This window comes from Pogona vitticeps, chromosome 4 (assembly GCF_051106095.1).
Source record: "Pogona vitticeps strain Pit_001003342236 chromosome 4, PviZW2.1, whole genome shotgun sequence".
Lineage (NCBI taxonomy): Eukaryota > Metazoa > Chordata > Lepidosauria > Squamata > Agamidae > Pogona > Pogona vitticeps.
Genome location: NC_135786.1, coordinates 56,879,549 through 56,899,188, shown reverse-complemented (window position 1 = coordinate 56,899,188; position 19,640 = coordinate 56,879,549). Strand labels below are relative to the sequence as shown.

Here is a 19,640-nt window from a genome sequence, read left to right as displayed (position 1 = left end):
CCAGCGTTTTGTCCGAAGACAATCTTTCCGTGGTCACATGGCCAGTGTGATTTAGACACGGAACGCTGTTTACCTTCCCACCAAGGTGGTCCCTATTTATCTACTCGCATTTGCATGCTTTCGAACCGCTAGGTTGGCGGGAGCTGGGACAAGCGACAGGCGCTCACTCCATCGCGTGGATTCGATCTTACGACTGCTCGGTCTTCTGACCCTGCAGCACAGGCTTCTGCGGTTTAGCCCACAGCGCCACCACGTCCCTGAGAATTGACTTGACGATGCACCAATTTTTATTATTTAATCTGGCTCTAGTTTATGCTTTGTTACCATACTAAGGTTTTGTCTTTGTTTGTCTAGATATGGATCCCTCTGAAGATGGACTCAGCACCTCACTGATGGAACTTTCTGTGCTGCAAAGACTGGGGCTGCATAGGTTGGAAGCTTTTGGATTTTTTGTGAGCTGGTAGAGCAATATAAAATGTGGCAGTATTCAAGGGAGATGCCATTCCTTCTCAGGAGTGAGCACATAGCCATACTTTGGGTTGAAATCAATCCTTAGAGTAAGATGTATGTGGATATGGGTGTGGAGAGTGAGAGCAAGCGAGCAAGGGAGTAAATCCATGTGAAATTTTACCAAATTACTGCCAGAGCTGTAACCCCCCATAACACTGGCACCAAAATTCACCAATGGCCCACAGTCTGAGTGACAAGAGCCCATCTTACAGTGCCTCTCTCTCCCCCGACCCCCTTTTACCACTTGGGCCACAAGGCACCTGTGCTGAAATCCCTCCAAAATATTCCCATCTGGATCTCTTTGTTCAGAAGGTGTGTCAATGAAAAGATCAAGAATGCAACAGTTTACCCCTGAGGAAGGTGATTATCCCATAGTCCTGCACATTCCATCACTTGATTTCCTAGCTTTTCTATAATTATCGTGGTCTTATTATATAAGACCCCTGTGACAGGGAGAAAATCCTCATCAGTTCTGTGGACAAATGTCTTTGGCACTCCAGCAGCAATACTTCATTTGCACAGCTAGAAAATGAGAGAACTGACTCTTGTCCCAGGGCCACTCAGGTCTTTGCCTAGAGCAGTGGTTCTTAACCTTGGGTTACTCAGGTATTTTTGAACTGCAACTCCCAGAAACCCAAGCCAGCACAGGTGGTGGTGAAGGCTTCTGGGAGTTGCAGTCCAAAAACACCTGAGTAACCCAAGGTTAAGAACCACTGGCCTAGAGCATCTCAACGCCAGGCAAAGATATTCTTATTTTGCCTAACTTTTTACGTGCCATTTTAATTGTCAACTGTTTTTTTTGTTGTTTTTGCTCTTTTGTGGCTTTAAAATTATTCTATCACAATTTTAGTTGGATTGTTTTCTTCCTTTTTTTTGAACTGCCCTGGGAATGTTGTGAGAGGGAGATGACTGTCATAAATGATGAAATTAATTGTAAACACACACACACACACACACACACACACACACACACACACACACACACACACACACACACACACACACACACACACACACACACACACACACACACACACACACACACACATCCCATTAAACTATCTGTTCTTTCCTGTGAACTCCTTAAGGTCTCCTCCCTCACAGCTTTGTATGTTCTTCCTTCACAGGGTGGCCTTGACCGAGCAAGATGTGGAGGTGAGGGGGTTTTATTTGTATGTGTTTCTACATGGAAAGGTGTCAAGTAGCCCCTCCGAATTGTTCCTCAACATATTCTGGGGGGTTATCAGCTTGATCAGCTGATATAGTGCTGATTCTCATAGATGACTCTGAGACCTTGTTTTCTGACTTTCTACAAAGAAATCCTTCTGTTTCATGCAACATCACATCTTACTGTCAATTAAATCACAACAGTCTGTTGTTGTAGAAAAGCAATTCTTTCAACTAGCAGAGCCAGTCCTGAGAGCTGTGGAGTTACTGTAATTTCAAGAACATCCTGGAACACAGTTTAATACAGGTGCCCACAGACCTCTATGAGATAGCCACAATATTACTGATAATGAGACTCTGGAATCTTCTCAGTTCTTACCTCATGCTCATATCTTTTTCTGATCCTAATTGTCTCCAGGCAAAATCTGAAGATGTTCCATGCCATCTTAGGAAATTGGGGGCGGGGGGGGGGAGGAGACAGACTTCACCATTTTCCTTTTTTGGTGTACAGAAAATTAAACCTAAAACTTTTTTTTCAGAAGGCAGAGGAACACTCTAAACTAGTCAATTCACAGCTCACTTAGTAAATATGTCCCCTCAAATATAGTGATTTTGAAAAATCAGTTGTGTGTTTCCCCTCCAGGTGCTTACATTTGCATTTAAAATACTGGTTGGGTTTTCTCTGCAATATGCCTTGTTTAACTCTTGTGCTTCCTTGGCAGACAGCTTTTACCCACTTAGCACTGGCCTTCCGTTGTGACATGTTTACACTCAGGCGGAGGGTACAGGTAGAAGAGCGGGCAAGGAACACAGCTGAGGAGAATATTGAGAAGGAACTGGCAGAATGTTGGACAATGTTGCAGGTCAGAGAAACTACATATCAGATCTCTTGATCATTTTCTGAGTGCTTCTTACTGTGTCTTAAGTGTGGAGGTCTAGTCCCATCACTAGCATTGCATCTTCACAAAGAATTAAAGATGGAGAGGGAACAACAGACAATGAGATAGACGGAGAATATTCTGTAAAACCCCACTTATTTCAATGGGAACTGAGCCATGGCTAACTTGTTCCCTTCCTTTCAATGGGATCTAAATGCAGTCAACCCATTTGAATATAACCCAATGTCTACAGTGCCATTGATTAAATCAGGTTTAAATAATGCTGCAAGCAACTGATTCATTCAATGAAGAATGTGAAAAATGCATAAATTCGGTGCTGGAGATTGCTTGCTTTTGGCCAGATTGGGAGACGAATACCACCTACAGATTTGGTTAATATTTATGTAATTGAATGGCTTTCATCTGCTTTTAATTCCTCCAGAAGCTGGACCAGTCCTGTCTAGACAGCAGGTGCAAAGAAATGGTAGAGCAGCTGAAAAGCAGTCTGACCATCCTTGCTGGAGCAATTGAACGGGCAACAGTTGCTGCAGAGAAATTAGGAGCTGTTCATCAGGTTAGTTTCTTTTGGGGCAGTCATGATTTGATAGAGACCATTTCCAAAAATATAAAAATAAAGCTGAGCTCTTCTTGTGATGTTTGTGTTGTGTGTTGTTGCTATCAAGGGTGTATGAAAGTGAAATCGCACTTGCCTTCTTGCTAGTGTAGATCTTGCATTCACATCATCAGTTGGTTTACAGAAAAGCAGGCATGGTCCTTGTCTATATAGATGTCCCATGAAGTGTAAAGCAGATGTAAGGCTGCAAATGAGACTATATAAGCTGCAACTGACTTTAGGGCCTTCTCAGGTCTGTAAACCAGGCCTTCTGTTCCATGTGATGCCTTCCTGGTCAACACGATCTCTAGTCTGATTGGAGAAAAGGGCAGAAGAAGTTCAGTAGATGGACGGGGAATCTCTGCTGGTTGGAATCCTTCCCTGGAAGCAAAGATAAGCACTTCTCTCAAGTGAATTATACAGAATAGCTGACATCTCATTGTTTATGTTATGTTATGTTAGCTCCCCTGTAAGTTCCATTGACTCCAATGGGTCTGTGTAAGCTAGGTAAAGATTCCCGATGACATTTAGTCCAGTTGTGTCCGATTCTAGGGTACAGTGCTCATCCCCGTTTCCAAGCCATAAAGCCATCATTTCTTCATAGACAGTTTCCGTGGTCATGTGGCCAGCATGACTAGACACAGAACGCCATTACCTTCCTACTGTGGTGGTACCTATTTATCTACTCACATTTTACATGCTTTCAAACTGCTAGGTTGGCAGGAGCTGGGACAAGCAATGGGAGCTCACTCCATCACATGGATTCGATCTTACGACTGCTGGTCTTCTGACCTTGCAGCAACGAGGCTTCTGTGGTTTAACCCACAGCGCCACCACATCCCTAAATTGTAGCTATGTAAGCTACAATTTACTTTATGCCTATTGAAGTCAAATGAACTTATGGAGAACTTATGACTCAACAAACCTTCACTGATTCAGTGGGACTGGTCTAGTGAAATTCACTGTACTAAGCAACAGGATTTCAGCCATTCTGTATAATTCACTTGGGAGAACTGCTTTATCTTTGCTTCCTGGGAAAGATTCCATGGCCTACCCTAGGATAACATGGAACAAGATCTATCTTTCCTACTGATATGATTTTCTAAAATCCAAATGATGTTTTGCCCAAGATTGTATGACTAGAAAATAATAATCAGCAATAATGTTTTCTTGATATTCCATACCTATCTTTTCTCACCACTCTTGCCGTTTTGTTCCTCTGCTTCTGAATTATAGGGAACGAACATGCTGAAGAGAGTGTTTCTGACCTTGTGTTCCCACTTCTCATGTCATGTGTTCATTACTAGAACCTGGGATCACATGATGTAGCCCCAGCTGTGTTCTTCAGGGTGTGAAGAGAGGGTTATGCATCGCACTGAACATGCTCTTCTACTTGCCTAAGTCTTTCCTGCCAACTCTTCCTGTCATTCCAAAACTGTTTTCTAATGTTGAAGAGGATTTTTTTGGTTTGTGTGTGTGTGGTTTTTTTTTTACATTGCCCATGTAGTAGGTGGAAGGAGATGCTTTGGGTGATGGTTTCCTAATGTCAGAGAAGACATAGTCTGGCTTTGTAGAGAGCTCACAAGCTAGCATCTGTAGGACACAATATCTTGCCTTCATCTCATAGGACAGTAAGGAGAAGTGGCAAGCAAGTGGTATCTTGTCATGGGGCATCCAGCTGTACATTTGCAGTGCCATTCTCTATATCAATATGAGCAGGCACACTTGGGCAAGTGCTGAGGCCCACCTCATAGGGAGGACCTGCTGGTACCAACATCTGCCCTTGTACCTGGCTCTGGAAGCCACCATTTTAATTTCTCATGGAGGCACTGGGGAAAACTTAAATGGATACCCTTTGTTCCTACTATACTGTATACTTGCTAATGTGGTACAAGATGCCCAAGGTGGCGTATTGCCAAGGATCCCATCAACCTAGAATCAGCCCCGGTATGTTTGTCTACTTGTGTTGTGCAGTAGAACTGTCCAGGTTTTTGCATAAGAGATATATCTTCTGGTTTCAACTGGCATCTGGTTTTGCTATAGTCATAAGAATACATGCCTTATTCATAGGCCCAGTTTCCAACGCTTGGAAATGTCCTTATTTTAGCGATAGGAGTAGGCTGTGCAAATTTATTTTATCTGACTTTTACACTGCCAACCCAGTACACTGAGTGGGTGGTTTTGCATTGCCTTGTACAGAATTTGTTTATAAACTGAGGTAGAGGAAGAGCTGCTAGACTTAATTAGAACCAGAAGCAAGCTTCAGAGGCTGCTGTTAGAGGCCCCCACCCAGGAACACCACAATGTCATTCTAATGTGCTTGTGTGGGTGTCGCTGCTTAATAAAACAGGCCTCCCAGTCCCTACTAACATATTCTCTAGACACTGCTAATCCTATTCTACAGGTATAAACAAGCAGAGTGTTATCCTACAGCTTGTTCTGTCCATGCCAGGGAATGTAACAATTTCTGTATAGGTTCACATGACCCTTATTTAAAACCCCTTCTGGACTTTATTCTGAGAGCTAATACAGCACAATGACTAACAGAAACAGATCTAGACATGGAAATTTCCTGTTTGAACCTTGCTTCACTTATTAGCTTCACATAGCACGTAGCTGAACTGTGGAGTTACTATTGCAAGAAGTAGCAATGGCTGCCCATTTAGTTGAGGCTTGGGCAAATGCATGAAAGATGGAGCTAATCAGAGGCTACTAGGTGTGATGAATATATGCATGTTCAATCTTGGAAAATACCAGGGCAGTTTGACCCAGTATGGGTTGCTTGGGTGCGTGCACCGGAGAGGGATGTTGCTCATGTGTTCTGCCTGTGGGTTTCTCTTAGGCAACAGGTTGGTTGCCGTGAGAACCAAATGCTGAACTAGATATGGCTTTGACCTGATCCAACAGGGATCTTCTTATGTTCTTAACTTGTTAAGCAGCTTAACCAGGCAATCCACCAATTCATAGGACAAACCAGATATTTTAGGTGGTTTGTGGTGAGAAGAGAGGGAACTCTCATTCACTCTAGTGTGCTTTTCTCACCTCCAGGAAAATACAAATCTACTTGCTTTGCTTGGTAATTGGTCTTCAGGACCAAAACACAGGTTTCTTCTGAAATCTGCTTTCATAAACCTGGAAGATTGTATCAGTCATCCCTGTCCAATATTAACGTGCTTTCTGCTCCATGATGTCTGATTGTGCTCTCACCTTCAGTCACATCTCCTCTATGAATAGTCCTGTGCATTGCCAATTTTTTTTAAGTGCATGCCTTGAGTACTGCAGACGTGGTGTAAAATTCAAAGGATGACAGAACATCCCAATGTGACGTCCAATTTTGTCAATGATTTGAGCAACCAGGAACATAAGCACAAGTTGTGTTCCCAGAGGTTGGTTGGCGTTTCTGAGAAAGAATCTGTTCTTGGGCTTCCTCCAGGACGGTTTTGGTGGCTTTTGGAGAACTGCTCCATCTTACCCTGCTGCTTTACTTTAAGCATCCCTTCCTGTCTCTTCCCTAGGAGGCACGCATGAGCCGGGCCACAGAAGTGATGGTCCAGCATGTAGAGAATCTGAAAAGGCATCACCTGAGAGATCACACAGAACTGGAGGAAATGAAGAGACTGATCCAGCAAAACTCTCGCAACCGGCAGTTGGCAGAAAACAGGGGTGAGGTGGGACAATCCTTTGTGTGGATGGTGATTGATTGATTGATTGATTGATTGATTGATTGATTGATTGATTGATTGATTGATTGATTGATTGATTAGACTTCTACCCTACCCATCTAGACCAAAGGTCTACTCTGGCCGGCATTACAAATTTTAAAAAACAGTAAAACCAATAAATGTGAATTATGAATCCAAGATGGCAAACATGTCAAAATTTAATTATGGCACGAGGGAAAGCCTGCTCAAATAGTTAGGTCTTAACTTTACTCCTGAAGACACCCAGAGAAGGAGCCAAGCGGATCTCCAGGGGCAAGTTGTTCCAGAGGCGAGGAGCCACTGCTGAGAAGGCCCGGTACCTCATTCTTTCCTTCCGGACCTCGCTCAGCATTAGGCCCCTCAGCCACCTGGCCTGGCTGGAATGAGTGACTCTGGAAGAACTGGGTGGGAGGAGGTCCTCTGCCAGATATCGAGGTCCTAAACCATTTAGGGCTTTGTATGTCATCGTTAGAACTTTGAAATCAACGCGGAAATGAATGGGCAGGCAATGCAAGGCAACCAGAGTGGGTGAAATATGGTGGTACCTTTTCACCCCTGTAAGAACTCTGGCCGCTGTATTCTGCATCATCTGAAGTTTCCACGTCAGTCTCAAAGGCAGCCCCACGTAGAGCACATTACAATAGCCTAAGCTTGAGACTACGAGTGCATGGACCAACGTGGTGAGAGTCCCCACATCAAGATAGGGATGCAGTTGGGCAATCCGCCGAAGATGGAAGTGTGCGGGACAGACCACTGATGTCACCTGGGTTTCCATGGTGAGTGCTGGGTCCAGATGTACACCCAAACTGCAAACCTCACTCTTAGTGGTAAGAGTCACCCCCCAAAAGAGAGGGAGTTTCCCAAACCACTGATGTCTGGGCCACCCACCTGAAGGATCTCCGTCTTGCCTAGGCCATGTGTGTTGCCTAGAGAAGATATCAATGTGTAATAATATACAATGGCTGGTGTCTTGTAATGGGGGCCTCTGAGGAGTCAGAAAACACCTCACGCTAGAAAAGATTCCCAGGAGTAATTTAGGTGAGGCTTTAAAAAATGAATTTGACCTCCTGAAACCATGCTTCCAAATTATTAAAAGGCAGAACTTTGAGAAGTTGCTTTTTTGGCCTATAACTCCCAGAATCCTCCAGCCAACATGGCTATTTTAGGAGTTGATACAATAGCCTAAAAAACTCACATTCAAGCTGTGTTAAGAGCCATTTGTGAATCAAACTAAATAATACACATTTTAGAAGAGGCTTTGAAGTTCAAAAGATGCCTATAATTATGTGTCATCAAGTCGTAACATAGCGACCCTAATAGGGCTTTCAAGGCAAGTAGATATTCTACCAGTCCCATTCTCTCAGTATGTTTATATAGCCAAGCAGGGATTTGAACCCTGGTTTCCAGGGTCCTGTTCTATCACTGTGCCCACTACACCACACTGAATCTATTTGTCATAGCATGTGATTTTCCTCTTCTCTGATCTTATGCTTAGGCTGGGACTACTCATTCAAATACCACAGGATGTCTATGGCTACAGTATAAGTCAATTTGAAGTATTTTTGTTTCTGATCACATGACACAAAGGCTGATTCAAATCGGTCCGGCCCTTTTTGCTCCTAGCATGTTTATTTTTTTTCTCTGTTGCTGGGGCCGTCAACTTTTTTCAAGCCAGAACAATTGAATGGGCTTTTTCTTGTGTGATCAGTTGATTTGTTCTCTTAAAGGTGGGAGATGTGTCTGTGAGCGGTGTTCTGGTGATGTAGGTAGTTGGGATGCAATATTCAAGACTGCAGGAACACCTTCTCCCATGTTCTTTCCCTCAATTGTCCTCTCATTTTATTTTATTTATATATATATATATGATTAGTACTAGATCATTAGTACTAGATCCTATTATCACTGGTATTGATATGCTAGTATAGCACTAATTCATCTCTGGATGAGAATATTTTAATTGTTTCTGTTTTGTTCATATATATATATATATGAACAAAACAGAAACAATTCAGACGAAATAAAATATGTTCCTGTGATATATGACATTTCTGCACACATTAAGAACTTTGGACTGCTGCCACCTTTCCCAAAACACTGTACAACCCTTTCAAAACCAAGCAGCTTGACAGAGAATCATAAAAGGATCAGCAGAGGTGGGACTAGAGGAATGAACAAAATAAGGGGGGCTTGGGCTGACATGTGGATTGCATCACACCAAGTGTGGATACTGAACTCCTGAGCGCTGACTGCAAGTTCAGTTGTAATACAGGCTGTGAATCAAATTGGAGTAAACTGCAGCCTTTGTATGCTTTGTTTTATGACTGATGTTTGCAGGATAAACACAGGTTTAATTTTCAAGCCTAATTGCTGAGTCCTGCATCTCAGGGGAATCCTATTGTTAAAGCGGAAATGGATCATCTTAACTGGAAAGAATATATATTCCCTTTGGCATCTAGTTGACCCTAAGGAAGATCACCTGCTGGTTTCAGATAAATAAAAATCACAGTGCTATGTCTGGAAAAGCCACGTAGGTTTTTTAAAAGGCAGATTACATTAAGTGGGGTGAAGGTAGGAGCCAACTATGGGCGGGCAAAGAGCAGGCATGGAGAGAGGAATTAAATGCTTTCCTTCCACACCTCTTGAGGGAAATCCCATTTCCGAAGTCTATCTAGGCTTTTGAGAGAAAATGTGCACAGATGCCAACACTGGAAGTGGGATTTTTCACAGATCTACAATAGGCGGCAAAAGGGATAAATTCTCCTCTTTACTGACACCTTTGATCCTCGTAACTGTCTCAGAATCTCAAGTTGACACAATTTCCAGGGTGTTTTTTTAAACCCTATATATTCCATGCAAAGGCATTGCATTTAATCTTACAATTAAGTTAGGGCTGGTTTATCATTTTTTTTGTTTTACTGGGGTGAGCAAACAAGGCAAGGAACATTTTATCTTGAGTGGTGTCCCAACTCTAATGAGCAATTCCATCACAATAAACTGTCACGTGAAAGATTTCATCACTTACAAATTATTCTGTTGAGTTTTGGGTAGTTCTAGGAAAACATGCTCCCTAAAGCAAATCTGCTTAGAGATGGGGTACATCTCCAACTTTATATAATTGCTGTGTGTGATGAATGACATTCATACACAGTACCTTCCTCAGCCCCAGCTCTCCATCTTTCACCTTCCTCAAGGGCTACTCTCTAACTATGTTAAGATTGTAACTATGATCAGCGCTTATAAACTCCCTTTAGCAGTGGTGTAGTCAATCCATGGCTTGCAGGGCTGAAGCCATGAGACTTTCCTGAGTAGCAGGATATCAACTGCCAATCCGTACCCTGCCTCTGTCTTTCCTGTTGCCCCGAGCTTAGCAGCACAGCTTAGCAGCAGTCCTCCAACAGCAGAGAGAGAAATGGACTTCCCCAGGAGCAGTGCATTGTCAAAAGCAATCCCTGCCTTAGTGCACAGTACAGTATTTGAGGGTGATTTGATCTTGAATGGGCAATTAAGAGACATTAACTTTACAAAAGGCCTATTCCTCTTCTTTTTTTTGGTATGGGATGATCCCACAGTCTGCATTTTAGGACTCCTTGTAAGGGAGTAGGCCCAGCAGCCACATTTCCTTTTCTCTTCCATGTCAGTGGTAGGTAGGGCATATAGAGAGTTTGTCAAGTAAGGAGGCTTTTCATATTAAACATACATTTCTATATCAGTATTCAGATTCATAAAATCATAAATTAGTCATAAAGCCAATTTTAAAATGAACCAGTAACTAAAGCAGCATAAGTAAAACCATTCACCTTCATTGTAGCCCCCTTGTCTGCCAGATGCGGGGCATAAAACAACTTAGCAAGACTGAATAATTGCCTCCAGGAGCATAAGCAACTCCCTTGTATTGAGTCAGATTATATATAGCTCAGTTTGTCTACACTGATGAGGCAACAGTTCTCCAGGGTTTTCTTTGAAGAGTTTCCTAGCTCTGTTTAGTGTTCCTAAACAAAGAGGGTTGTTATATTTAAAGCCTGTGCTTTGAACTGATTCTGTGCCCCCTGCCCATAAGGGTCTGTCTTTGTCTCCACAGATGATGGGGAGCAGAGAGTGAAGCATCCTCCAGTGCGATTCTTTCAACAGGTAAGAAAGTGAGGGGTGCAAGGGTTTTGTCCAGCTCTTTCAGTGACCTTGCAGAGAACAGGAGCCAGACCTACAATTCCCCTGAAGCCGTACAGTCATGGTTGGAAAGAGAGGGGTCAGACATGTGGCTTCATTGTCCCCTTAGAAGGGTCATGACCTTTGACACTATGCATTTCATCCTCTGATGCCACCCTATAGGCTATTGGCATGGGCACAAATTTAAGCAACCTCTCCAGTTTGAGCAAGGCCTGTTATTTGCAGTGATGTCTTGTTCTTAAACCAAAGCAGCAAAGCAACCAGATGGCAGTAGTTGCAGAATGAGGGTGGAAACTGTCATGTGAACTCCCATTAACAACAATTAAGTGGTAGCCAAGGGACTTCTCATCTAAACCTTAGGATGCCCCACCACCACCCTAATGCCTCTTCTCTTTATTATGAAACTTGGTCATTTTCTTCTATAATGAGCTTTGAAACACCCAGAAGGCTTGTAGGTCCCTTCCTTCCAGGATGAACAGCAAGAAAGATTTTTGTGTGTTCTCCTTCTACCCTATCAATATGTATTTCTGCCTTGGCTTGCACAGGAGAGAACATGGCCAAGAGGGTAGAAAGGTGAACTGCTTAAAAAGTCTGTTATGATTCATCCAGAGTGATATGGAGGTAAAACTAGGGCTGGAGGACTCGTGGCCATCCACATGCTGCTAAAGGGCAACTCCCTCTAATTGGACAAGCTGGTTGGGCCTTTTGGAAATGGCGGGTAAGACCAGGCTGGTCCTGAGCTGAAGTAAGGTGGATGCCTCAGGCAGCAGAGTCCTGGGTGGTGGTGGTGGAACTAACATTGACATCCACTGACTGTCATCTGAGCTGACCATTGTTGGAGTCTTGCTTCACTGGAACACCACGTCACCTTCATCATGTGGCCACCTTCATCATGTGGCCACCTTCATCATGTGGAACACCACATCACCTTCATCTGAAAACCACCTTGGAGCTAGGCGTTCTTCCAACAGCTGTGGGAGACATCATAATAAGGTGGCCATAAGTCCTTCTTGAGGGAGGATGGGCCTCCATTTGAAGGTCAATCCTCCTTTTTGGTGACATGCAAGCAGTTGCTGTACATGGCCACAAGATGAGGACAAACAAGATGGTGGTCCAGCATGACACATCACCAGAAGTGTTCCTCCTCTTCCCTCCACGGAAGGCAGTCCGGGTGCATCTTTCCTGGAGGGTTTGTGCCAATCTTGGGAATGGGAGGTCCAGCAGCCTCAGAAAAATCACTAGGTCCCCTAATCTGGATTAATCTTTTAACTGTTCAAGACTCTTTGTCTATTGTCTCAAGCTTTGTTCAAAAATAATAACAGATGCATAATTTAAAACAAAGGATTTCCATACAGTTAATGTCACATTTAAACTGGATAGCCAATACAGTATGAACATGTACAGTAATTAATACACTAGCATGGCCTAATCTCAGGACAATACTACTACTCTCTGGGTAGCCATGTTCCAGTTATAGAATATATCTGGCTATCTGAGCACTTCTGTTTTTGAATACCTGTAATTTTTCTGCCACTTTTGCTTATTTTCAGACCTGGTGTGGTCTGTGGAAAGTTCTAGGTATGAAACTATGTCCCCCTAAACTTGCCAATGTTGTCAATCTTGCTGTAAATCATGCTTGAGGGCACATATGGGAAGAGGGATTGTGGAGCTGGGGTGTCACAGCTTAGTATCAACACCCTCTCCTCCCAAATAATGCTTGACCTTGCCTGTTAGTAACCTCTATTCTTCCTTTCTATCCCAGGGTTCAGCTCGCCGTAGAGTCAGCATTGCAGTTATTCCCAGGCAGCTAACAGTAAGGAATCCCTGCGCTTACTATATGCCTTTATGTGTGCTTGTCATTCTATCTTGGACAACATTTCTATTTTGTCTACACATTTCTTGAAAGCTAAGTTGAGAGAGAGAGAGAGAGAAGTGTGTGTGTGTGTGTGTGTGTGTGTGTGTGTGTGTGAGAGAGAGAGAGTTGCAGCTCTTTCTTTTCATGAATAATTACTAACCAACATGCTTTGTGTTGGCCTTCAAGACTTCCAGCTGGCTGCAGTGACCAAATTCATAGTGGTGCCACTACCTATAAAACTGAAATAGTTACCTGGAGGCTAAGGAGCTATTTGCAGCCCTTGGACGAGGGTCCTCTAGCCTTAAGCATTGTCTGATTGTCTGGAAGCTCTAGGCCCACTTGTGCTCTCTGTGGACCACCTTTCTGGGAACTGCCTCCTCTTCTGCTGTATCTGTGTTAGTATGTGAACAAGAATAGAAAAGGGATCAGGTAGCAGAGGAAAAAGAGAGAGCAATGGACTCCTCTAATGCTGCTGTTTATAATAATAATCTTAGAACTGCAGAGCCGGAAGGGACCCTATGGATCATCTCTCTCCCAAATACAAACCCTCTGAGCAAGTATAGAAAAACCTCCTGTAGGGTTTGCATTTGGGTTTTTCTATACTTGCTCACAGTTTCAAATTTCAGACCATGAGGGCTAGAAACATGCTATTCCCAATGCAAGCTATAGTTTGCATGGCTGTATGGGTTTCCTATAAAAGCTGCTAACGCTGCAGGAATCCTACTGAGCCACAGAACAGAAAAGGCGTCTGTTCCTCTTCTCCTTATTCTTTCTGCAATAGATTCACAGTTCTGAAAATGGACAAGGATCAGAGGGAGAAGCCATTAAGCCAACAACAATGGAGGAAGAAAGCCCAGAAAGGTAGGGAAAGGTTGATGGAAGATGTCAGAGCTTCATTCATTTCTGGAAAGTTGTCTTGCTTAGTCCTGATATCCCTGGTTGTCTATCCCTTTTCCCAGCAGACACCCCCTCTTCCCTCAAGAAGATTTCACTGATACTAGCTTTATTCTGCATGCGGGATCTTCCAACATTCCACATCTGAACTTGCAGAGGACAAATAGCATTGAGGGTGACACACGCAGAAGTTATTGCACAGAAAGGTACGGTTATCAGCCCAGCTTTCCTACTAGATTCGTTTTTGGGAAAGCAATTCCACATCCCCACTTCATCCAGGGCTGGTCTGGTCTGCCAAAGAAGAGCAGAGATCTGGGTAGTGAAGGTAGCTGTAATTTGAGAGTCTGGCTCCCTGCCTATTAAGATATGGCTTTCCACTGAGCTACGGTTATTTTTGCCATTAGTGAACCAGCATTGCAGCACACATGTACAATGTGAATGCTTGTGTACATGCACCTGGGAACCAAGATTGGGCTGCAGTTCCTAGCATGTGCATATTGGATGCCATGGGCCAATGACACCCTGCAAATCTCATGTGGGGAACATTGGGATATGTGTGAGAAACAAGATGGCCAAGTAAAAGGAGCCCTCTTATATCATGAAGCACGTCACGTAAGGTAAAGCTAAATGAAACACCAGTGTTACAATTAAAAGCATTTTCCCCCTTCAGACACATAGTTTCAACAAAGCTCCATATAAATGAGGCCTGTGTTTACCTCCTCTGGACTGAAGCAAAAGCAAGCAAATTTGCAACATGTAGAAGTGATGAAATCTTATGCTTGAAAATCAGACTTTTTTTGCCTTTTAAGAGAGCTCTGCTTCTCATTACTTGTTAGCTATCATTCAGTTTGACCCTTAGTTTGCCTCTCTAGCCCATCTCCAAAATTAGATGGGAGCTTCAGAACTCCTTTGGCTTCCTGAAAATTCCACTGGGTATTATGAGCTGCATTGTAAGATTGATTGATTGATTGATTTGCATAGGAATTGGGATAAGGGATCCCTGCTCTTTTTTCCTCCCAGGAGAGGATCAGAACTGAGGAGAAGAACCAGCATTGGAAAGACAGTAGAGGAAGAAGCCAATGAAGAACAGGGCCATGAGGAAGGGGAGGAAGAGTGTGATGAATTGGAAACCAATGTTTTCCTGTGAGTGTTTCTTCTGCCTTTGCGTTCCGCACACGGTGCCTTCTCCCAATGATTTAAAAAATTGTATCATGAATATTGGCAGTCCATTCTCTAAAGCCATTTGAGAGAAGATCAGAGAAAGGTTTAACTCGCTCCCTTAATCATGACTGTAGATATATGAAAACAGTGTTAGATTGCTCTAGCCCTTCTCCAGCACATGGGAAATTTAATCCACCATACTAGTTACCAACATCTCAGACAAGGAGGTAGGAGAGTTGGAAAAGGGGAAAATAAAGAGGAGCCCAAATGATGAGGGAATGGAGCACCTTGTGAAGGAAAGCTGGAGCAGCTGATTGCACCACAGTGCAGAGAAAAACTAATGACATGGTAGAGCAGGAATAAGGAACCCTTTGCCATCTGGATGTTTTGGATGTTAAACCCAGAAACTCCAGTCAGCAATAGCCAGTAATAACTGAGTGTGGGTGTTGTAGTCCAGAAGTTCCCAGTTCCTGTAAGGATGGCTTGTAAAATGATGCATGATATTGAGAAAATGAATAGGGACAGATTTTCTCCTCTTTCATACACACAATAAATAGAGCATGGGGTTCATCCAAGGAAAATGATCAGTGGGAGGTTTAGGATAAAAGGACACAGTACTTTTCCCATTTATGGAAATTGTCTATATCGGATACTTTTGAAAAGGGATGAGACAAATTCAGGGGTGATACACCCACGAATGGTTGTGACTCACAATATGCTGGAGGGATCTGGCATTTGGTTATTCCCTTTTTAGTGCAGAGAAATGTGGCTTGTCTCCCTCCCTACTTTGGGAAATGATCGGTCTGGATGCTTCTTAGTTAAAGGGAACAAAAGAGCCTTTGCTTACTGTTCATGACTTTGTCCATTTAAACAGTTAGATGGCTAGTTAGTGTGGAGCTACATCTTCATGCCTCTGTCTCTGGAGAGGAGAAGAGGGAGGGAGGGTCCATCTCAAACAAGTTTAGTGGCTTTCCACAGACACCTAAGGAGAAGCATCCAAAACTGTATTTTACCAACAGGATGACAGTTTGCAACCTCCAGATCGAGAGGCAGCAGGTTATGAAAATAGCTAAGAGCTACAATAGGAGGGAGGGCAATTGTCTTCATGTCCTGCTTATGACCTTCTCTGAGGCATCTGACTGGCCACAGTGGGGAACAGGATATCTGCGTATGTGACTGGTTAGTCTGACCAAGGAAGGCTTTTAATGCATAAAAATATTTCTTGCCTAGAGTTAGAGATTATATGTAGAATTCAATCTACAAAGAACTTCAGAATGCTCTTTCTGACCATTTTAATTAAAGAATGTCTCTATCCCTTTTTGGAAATACAAGAGAACAAACAGCACCGTATGTACATACATGCATACTTATATAGGTTGTTGAGCTCAACTCCTTTTTTGGGGAGAGGGGTACAGAATTTGTTGTTAGTGTGGCACTACGTTTTTTTTAAAAAGTATCAAGCCCACACTACTTTTGAAGTAGTAATCCTGAAGCGTATAAATGCTTGGAATATCCTATGAATTTATCTGCAGAGTTGGTTAACTGGCTTGATCTCCCTATATTGAGGCAGAACATCAGGCTGATAGCTGACTAATCACTGGATGATTGTTTTATTCTTATTATTGTTGGCAGGTCCAAAGGAGCTGAAAGGGGGTATTGCAAAGCCTGGTTCTCCATGCCCACGTACTACTGGGTTTTGATGTGGCTGTTTTTTCTGGGTATTGTTTGCCTCATTCTGATCCGGTTCCTGGAGCTGCAGAAACAATATCCATTTATAACTTCTGACTTCTAAGCATGGAAGGAGCAGAATAACCATGCCAGAACATCATACCACCAAAAACCAAAACACTGTTTACTTATCCAAATTTTTTAAAACTGGGGGAAAAGATACTGCTGAGTGTGCATGACTGGATACTCATGTCTGACTCCTGTGAAGACTTCTGGAGGAATCTGCAAATAGCTAAGGACATTTTCTCCGTTCATGGCCTTCGTATATATGCCCAGTGCACACCTTTGTTGAGACATGGCTTAATGAGGTAATACTTACAAGTCCTTGAAGAAGTGGAATCAAGGTGTTTCTCCTGTATTTTGAGGTTTAATATCCTTCAATGTCTGGGTCAATGAGCAGGTGTAAGAAAGGAATCATTGGATGGAGGTGGCATGTTCAAGGATGTGTCCGCAAAGCAGTCCTGGGCTTTTCTGCTCCAGACCCTTTCATAACTGGTCACTCCTTTCAGCTGCTGCTCAATTTAAAGCAAATCACATATTTATATAGTATTTGTGGTTATCTCATCCTTGAACAGAAAAGGTTTCTCAGGTTTTATCAGTGTTGATTACTTTGTACTGCAAAAGCATGGTAGAAATCCATAATTACATACATTGATCAGGGAGACTTGTCGTAAAAAAAAATTCTTAAAAAGGCTCCGCTGCATGAGGGTAGCATTGATTGCATAAAGTCATATTGCGGAGGAAAGGATGTGTGGCACACCACTCTTCACCACCAGTAGGTGGTGCTCAGGCTATCCTGCAGCAGCTGAGGGCATTGCCTTAAAGAGAGAGAGGCCTGGGAGAAGGGTTTGCCTTCCTTCAGGACCCAGGCTTAGCAACACTTGAAAACATGCTGTGAACAGTATTGGGCCGAATGGGTCTTACATACAGTATAGGTAACAGGCATGAGCTGCAGGAAAGGAAGAGAAATTAGCATTCTCCTGCTAGGCAAGACCCAACAATGAAAAGGCTTTCTATCAAGCAATGCAGGACAAGCCGCAGACAGAATGGCCCTGCCCTCACTTGCTGGAGGCGCAACAGAGAGTGGGAGGTCAGCCGTGTGCATGCCAGGCATCCTGACCCGCATTTCTGAAGCTGCCCCAGTGCCAGACAGTGCCCTGGGACATGCCATCTCTTCACCAAAGTCGCAGCCTTCTGTAAGGAGTGCGGAGGTGCCAATTTGTCCTTTTTAAAAAAGAGAGAAATCTTGCCAGGAGCCAAATGTCCTGGGCTGGACCTGAGACAATTAAGCTGGATGTTTTCCTGTTGTGAAACAAACCTTAAATCCTCCCCTGTGGAGAAGTGCACATCTGTCAAGGGTCAAAATGGGATATCTGGACACACAAATAATAAATGAGTGGGGTGGGAACTGAGAGAACGATGCAACCCCATGAAGTTGTTCTGTATGACCAATTGCACAGTTCCACATCCACTTTGAAGCTGTCCATAGGATGCAGAGACCACGTGTTATTTACCTCAGGAAAGGATGAAACAGAAGAGGGTAAGAAACCTCTGACAGAGCAGTCAACAGGGTTTTTCAGAGGCACTGACATGTCAATTGCAAACACAACACACCTTCCTTCTGTGGGATCTTAGGAACAGGGGAGGCTCCTTCTTGCAAGGTGTGTTTCGATAAACTGCAATGTTTGCTCCCTCCATGTTGTAGTTGTTCAACATTCAGCATGTTTTATATACAGGTAAAGCACATCAGTCCACCCAGGGCAGTTTAATACTCCCAGTGCCCCAGCCACTCAGATCTGAGGGTTGGGGGATTCTGGGTCCAAAACAGGATAACTTTCTCCAAGGTCAGCAGACCAGAGATGCCTTTTTGGGAAGCAAAGTTAACGAGATACACACATCTGTGCATGCATGCGCGCACACGCGCGTGCGCACACGCACACACGCACACGCACACACACACACACACACACACGGGAGCCTAGCACAAAATACCACATAGGAAAGAGGTGGAGTATCTAATGTGTGGGTGCGGCCAAGCAAAGTGTCTTTCAGGTGTGTCACTTGGAGCATAAGTGAGGCTCGCACATGGCACAGGATAAAGGCTGATCCCTTTGCAGATTAATGTCTGCTGCTCCAAATGGCAGGTTGAGAGTTAGCAGGATTATTGTTGTAGGTCATGACACAATTCAGCAAAGTAGGAAGTGAGCCCTATAACTCACACACTTCCTCTTTCCCACCATTTCCCCTTTACTGCTAGTTTGGCACTGTGTTACTAAATCTGCCATGGGCGAAGCTGTCATCTAAATGTAGCCTTCGAGAGGGACAATGTGGTCTAGATACAGGAAGTAACAGGAATAGATACAGGAAGTAATAGGAACAGAAAAGGCCGCTACCTGATATCAGGAGCTAAGCAGCCTTGGACCTGGTTAACAAGCGGATGGAAGATCACCAGGTAATCCCAGAGAACTCCAAAGAGGGCAAGGAAAGAATCTGGCTTGGAATGCTATTGTAAGTGTCAACAATAGGGGCTAAATGGCCCGACACTTGACTCAAAATAAGGCAGCTTCCTGTGTATTCTGAACATCTTGTATTTTTTTTTTAAAAGCACATGAATTTCATTGGGTGCTTTCTAGTTTCAGCGTGATGCAACATGACATCCAGCAGTTTTCCAGAGTGCTGGAGGGGCACTGTGCAAACAGGAGAAATGCTGCTGCTTTATCCAGTGAAAGGCAATGGCCACAGGATTCAAGAGGAACGGTCAGATGGTGGTGGCAGATGGCGGTAGCGGCGGCTGCCAACCCATCCCCAGCACTTGCCTCACTGGCCAGCTTTTAGTCAAGTCCCAGTTCACTTCTGCAAGCGAGTGAACTCTAATTCATGGGTTGGCCACAGCTTCACTCGTCTTCAGCAATATTGTGTCTGCATGAAGCACACACACCTTCCTATGGAGGAAAGCTTTGGAGGGGCTA

At 43.6% G+C, this 19,640-nt stretch overlaps 1 protein-coding gene across 5 annotated transcripts in view; it reads left to right on the top strand.

Annotated features, from left to right (window-relative positions):
• Positions 1-17,220, top strand: part of LOC110081298 (inositol 1,4,5-triphosphate receptor associated 2) — a 34,543-nt gene extending 17,323 nt beyond the window's left edge. For 3 of the 5 annotated variants that reach the window (XM_072997462.2, XM_072997461.2, XM_020797887.3), the window contains 11 exons: positions 355-430; positions 1,638-1,665; positions 2,400-2,540; positions 2,998-3,129; positions 6,684-6,831; positions 10,948-10,997; positions 12,796-12,846; positions 13,670-13,749; positions 13,848-13,988; positions 14,803-14,925; positions 16,576-17,220. In XM_072997462.2, coding sequence (XP_072853563.2) covers positions 355-430; positions 1,638-1,665; positions 2,400-2,540; positions 2,998-3,129; positions 6,684-6,831; positions 10,948-10,997; positions 12,796-12,846; positions 13,670-13,749; positions 13,848-13,988; positions 14,803-14,925; positions 16,576-16,735 — 1,130 coding nt within the window. In that variant the 3' untranslated portion in view covers positions 16,736-17,220. The remainder of the gene's footprint in view (positions 1-354; positions 431-1,637; positions 1,666-2,399; positions 2,541-2,997; positions 3,130-6,683; positions 6,832-10,947; positions 10,998-12,795; positions 12,847-13,669; positions 13,750-13,847; positions 13,989-14,802; positions 14,926-16,575) is intronic. The other 2 variants (XM_020797896.3, XM_078392759.1) reach the window with 1 other exon arrangement.
• Positions 17,221-19,640: the final 2,420 nt, after the last annotated feature.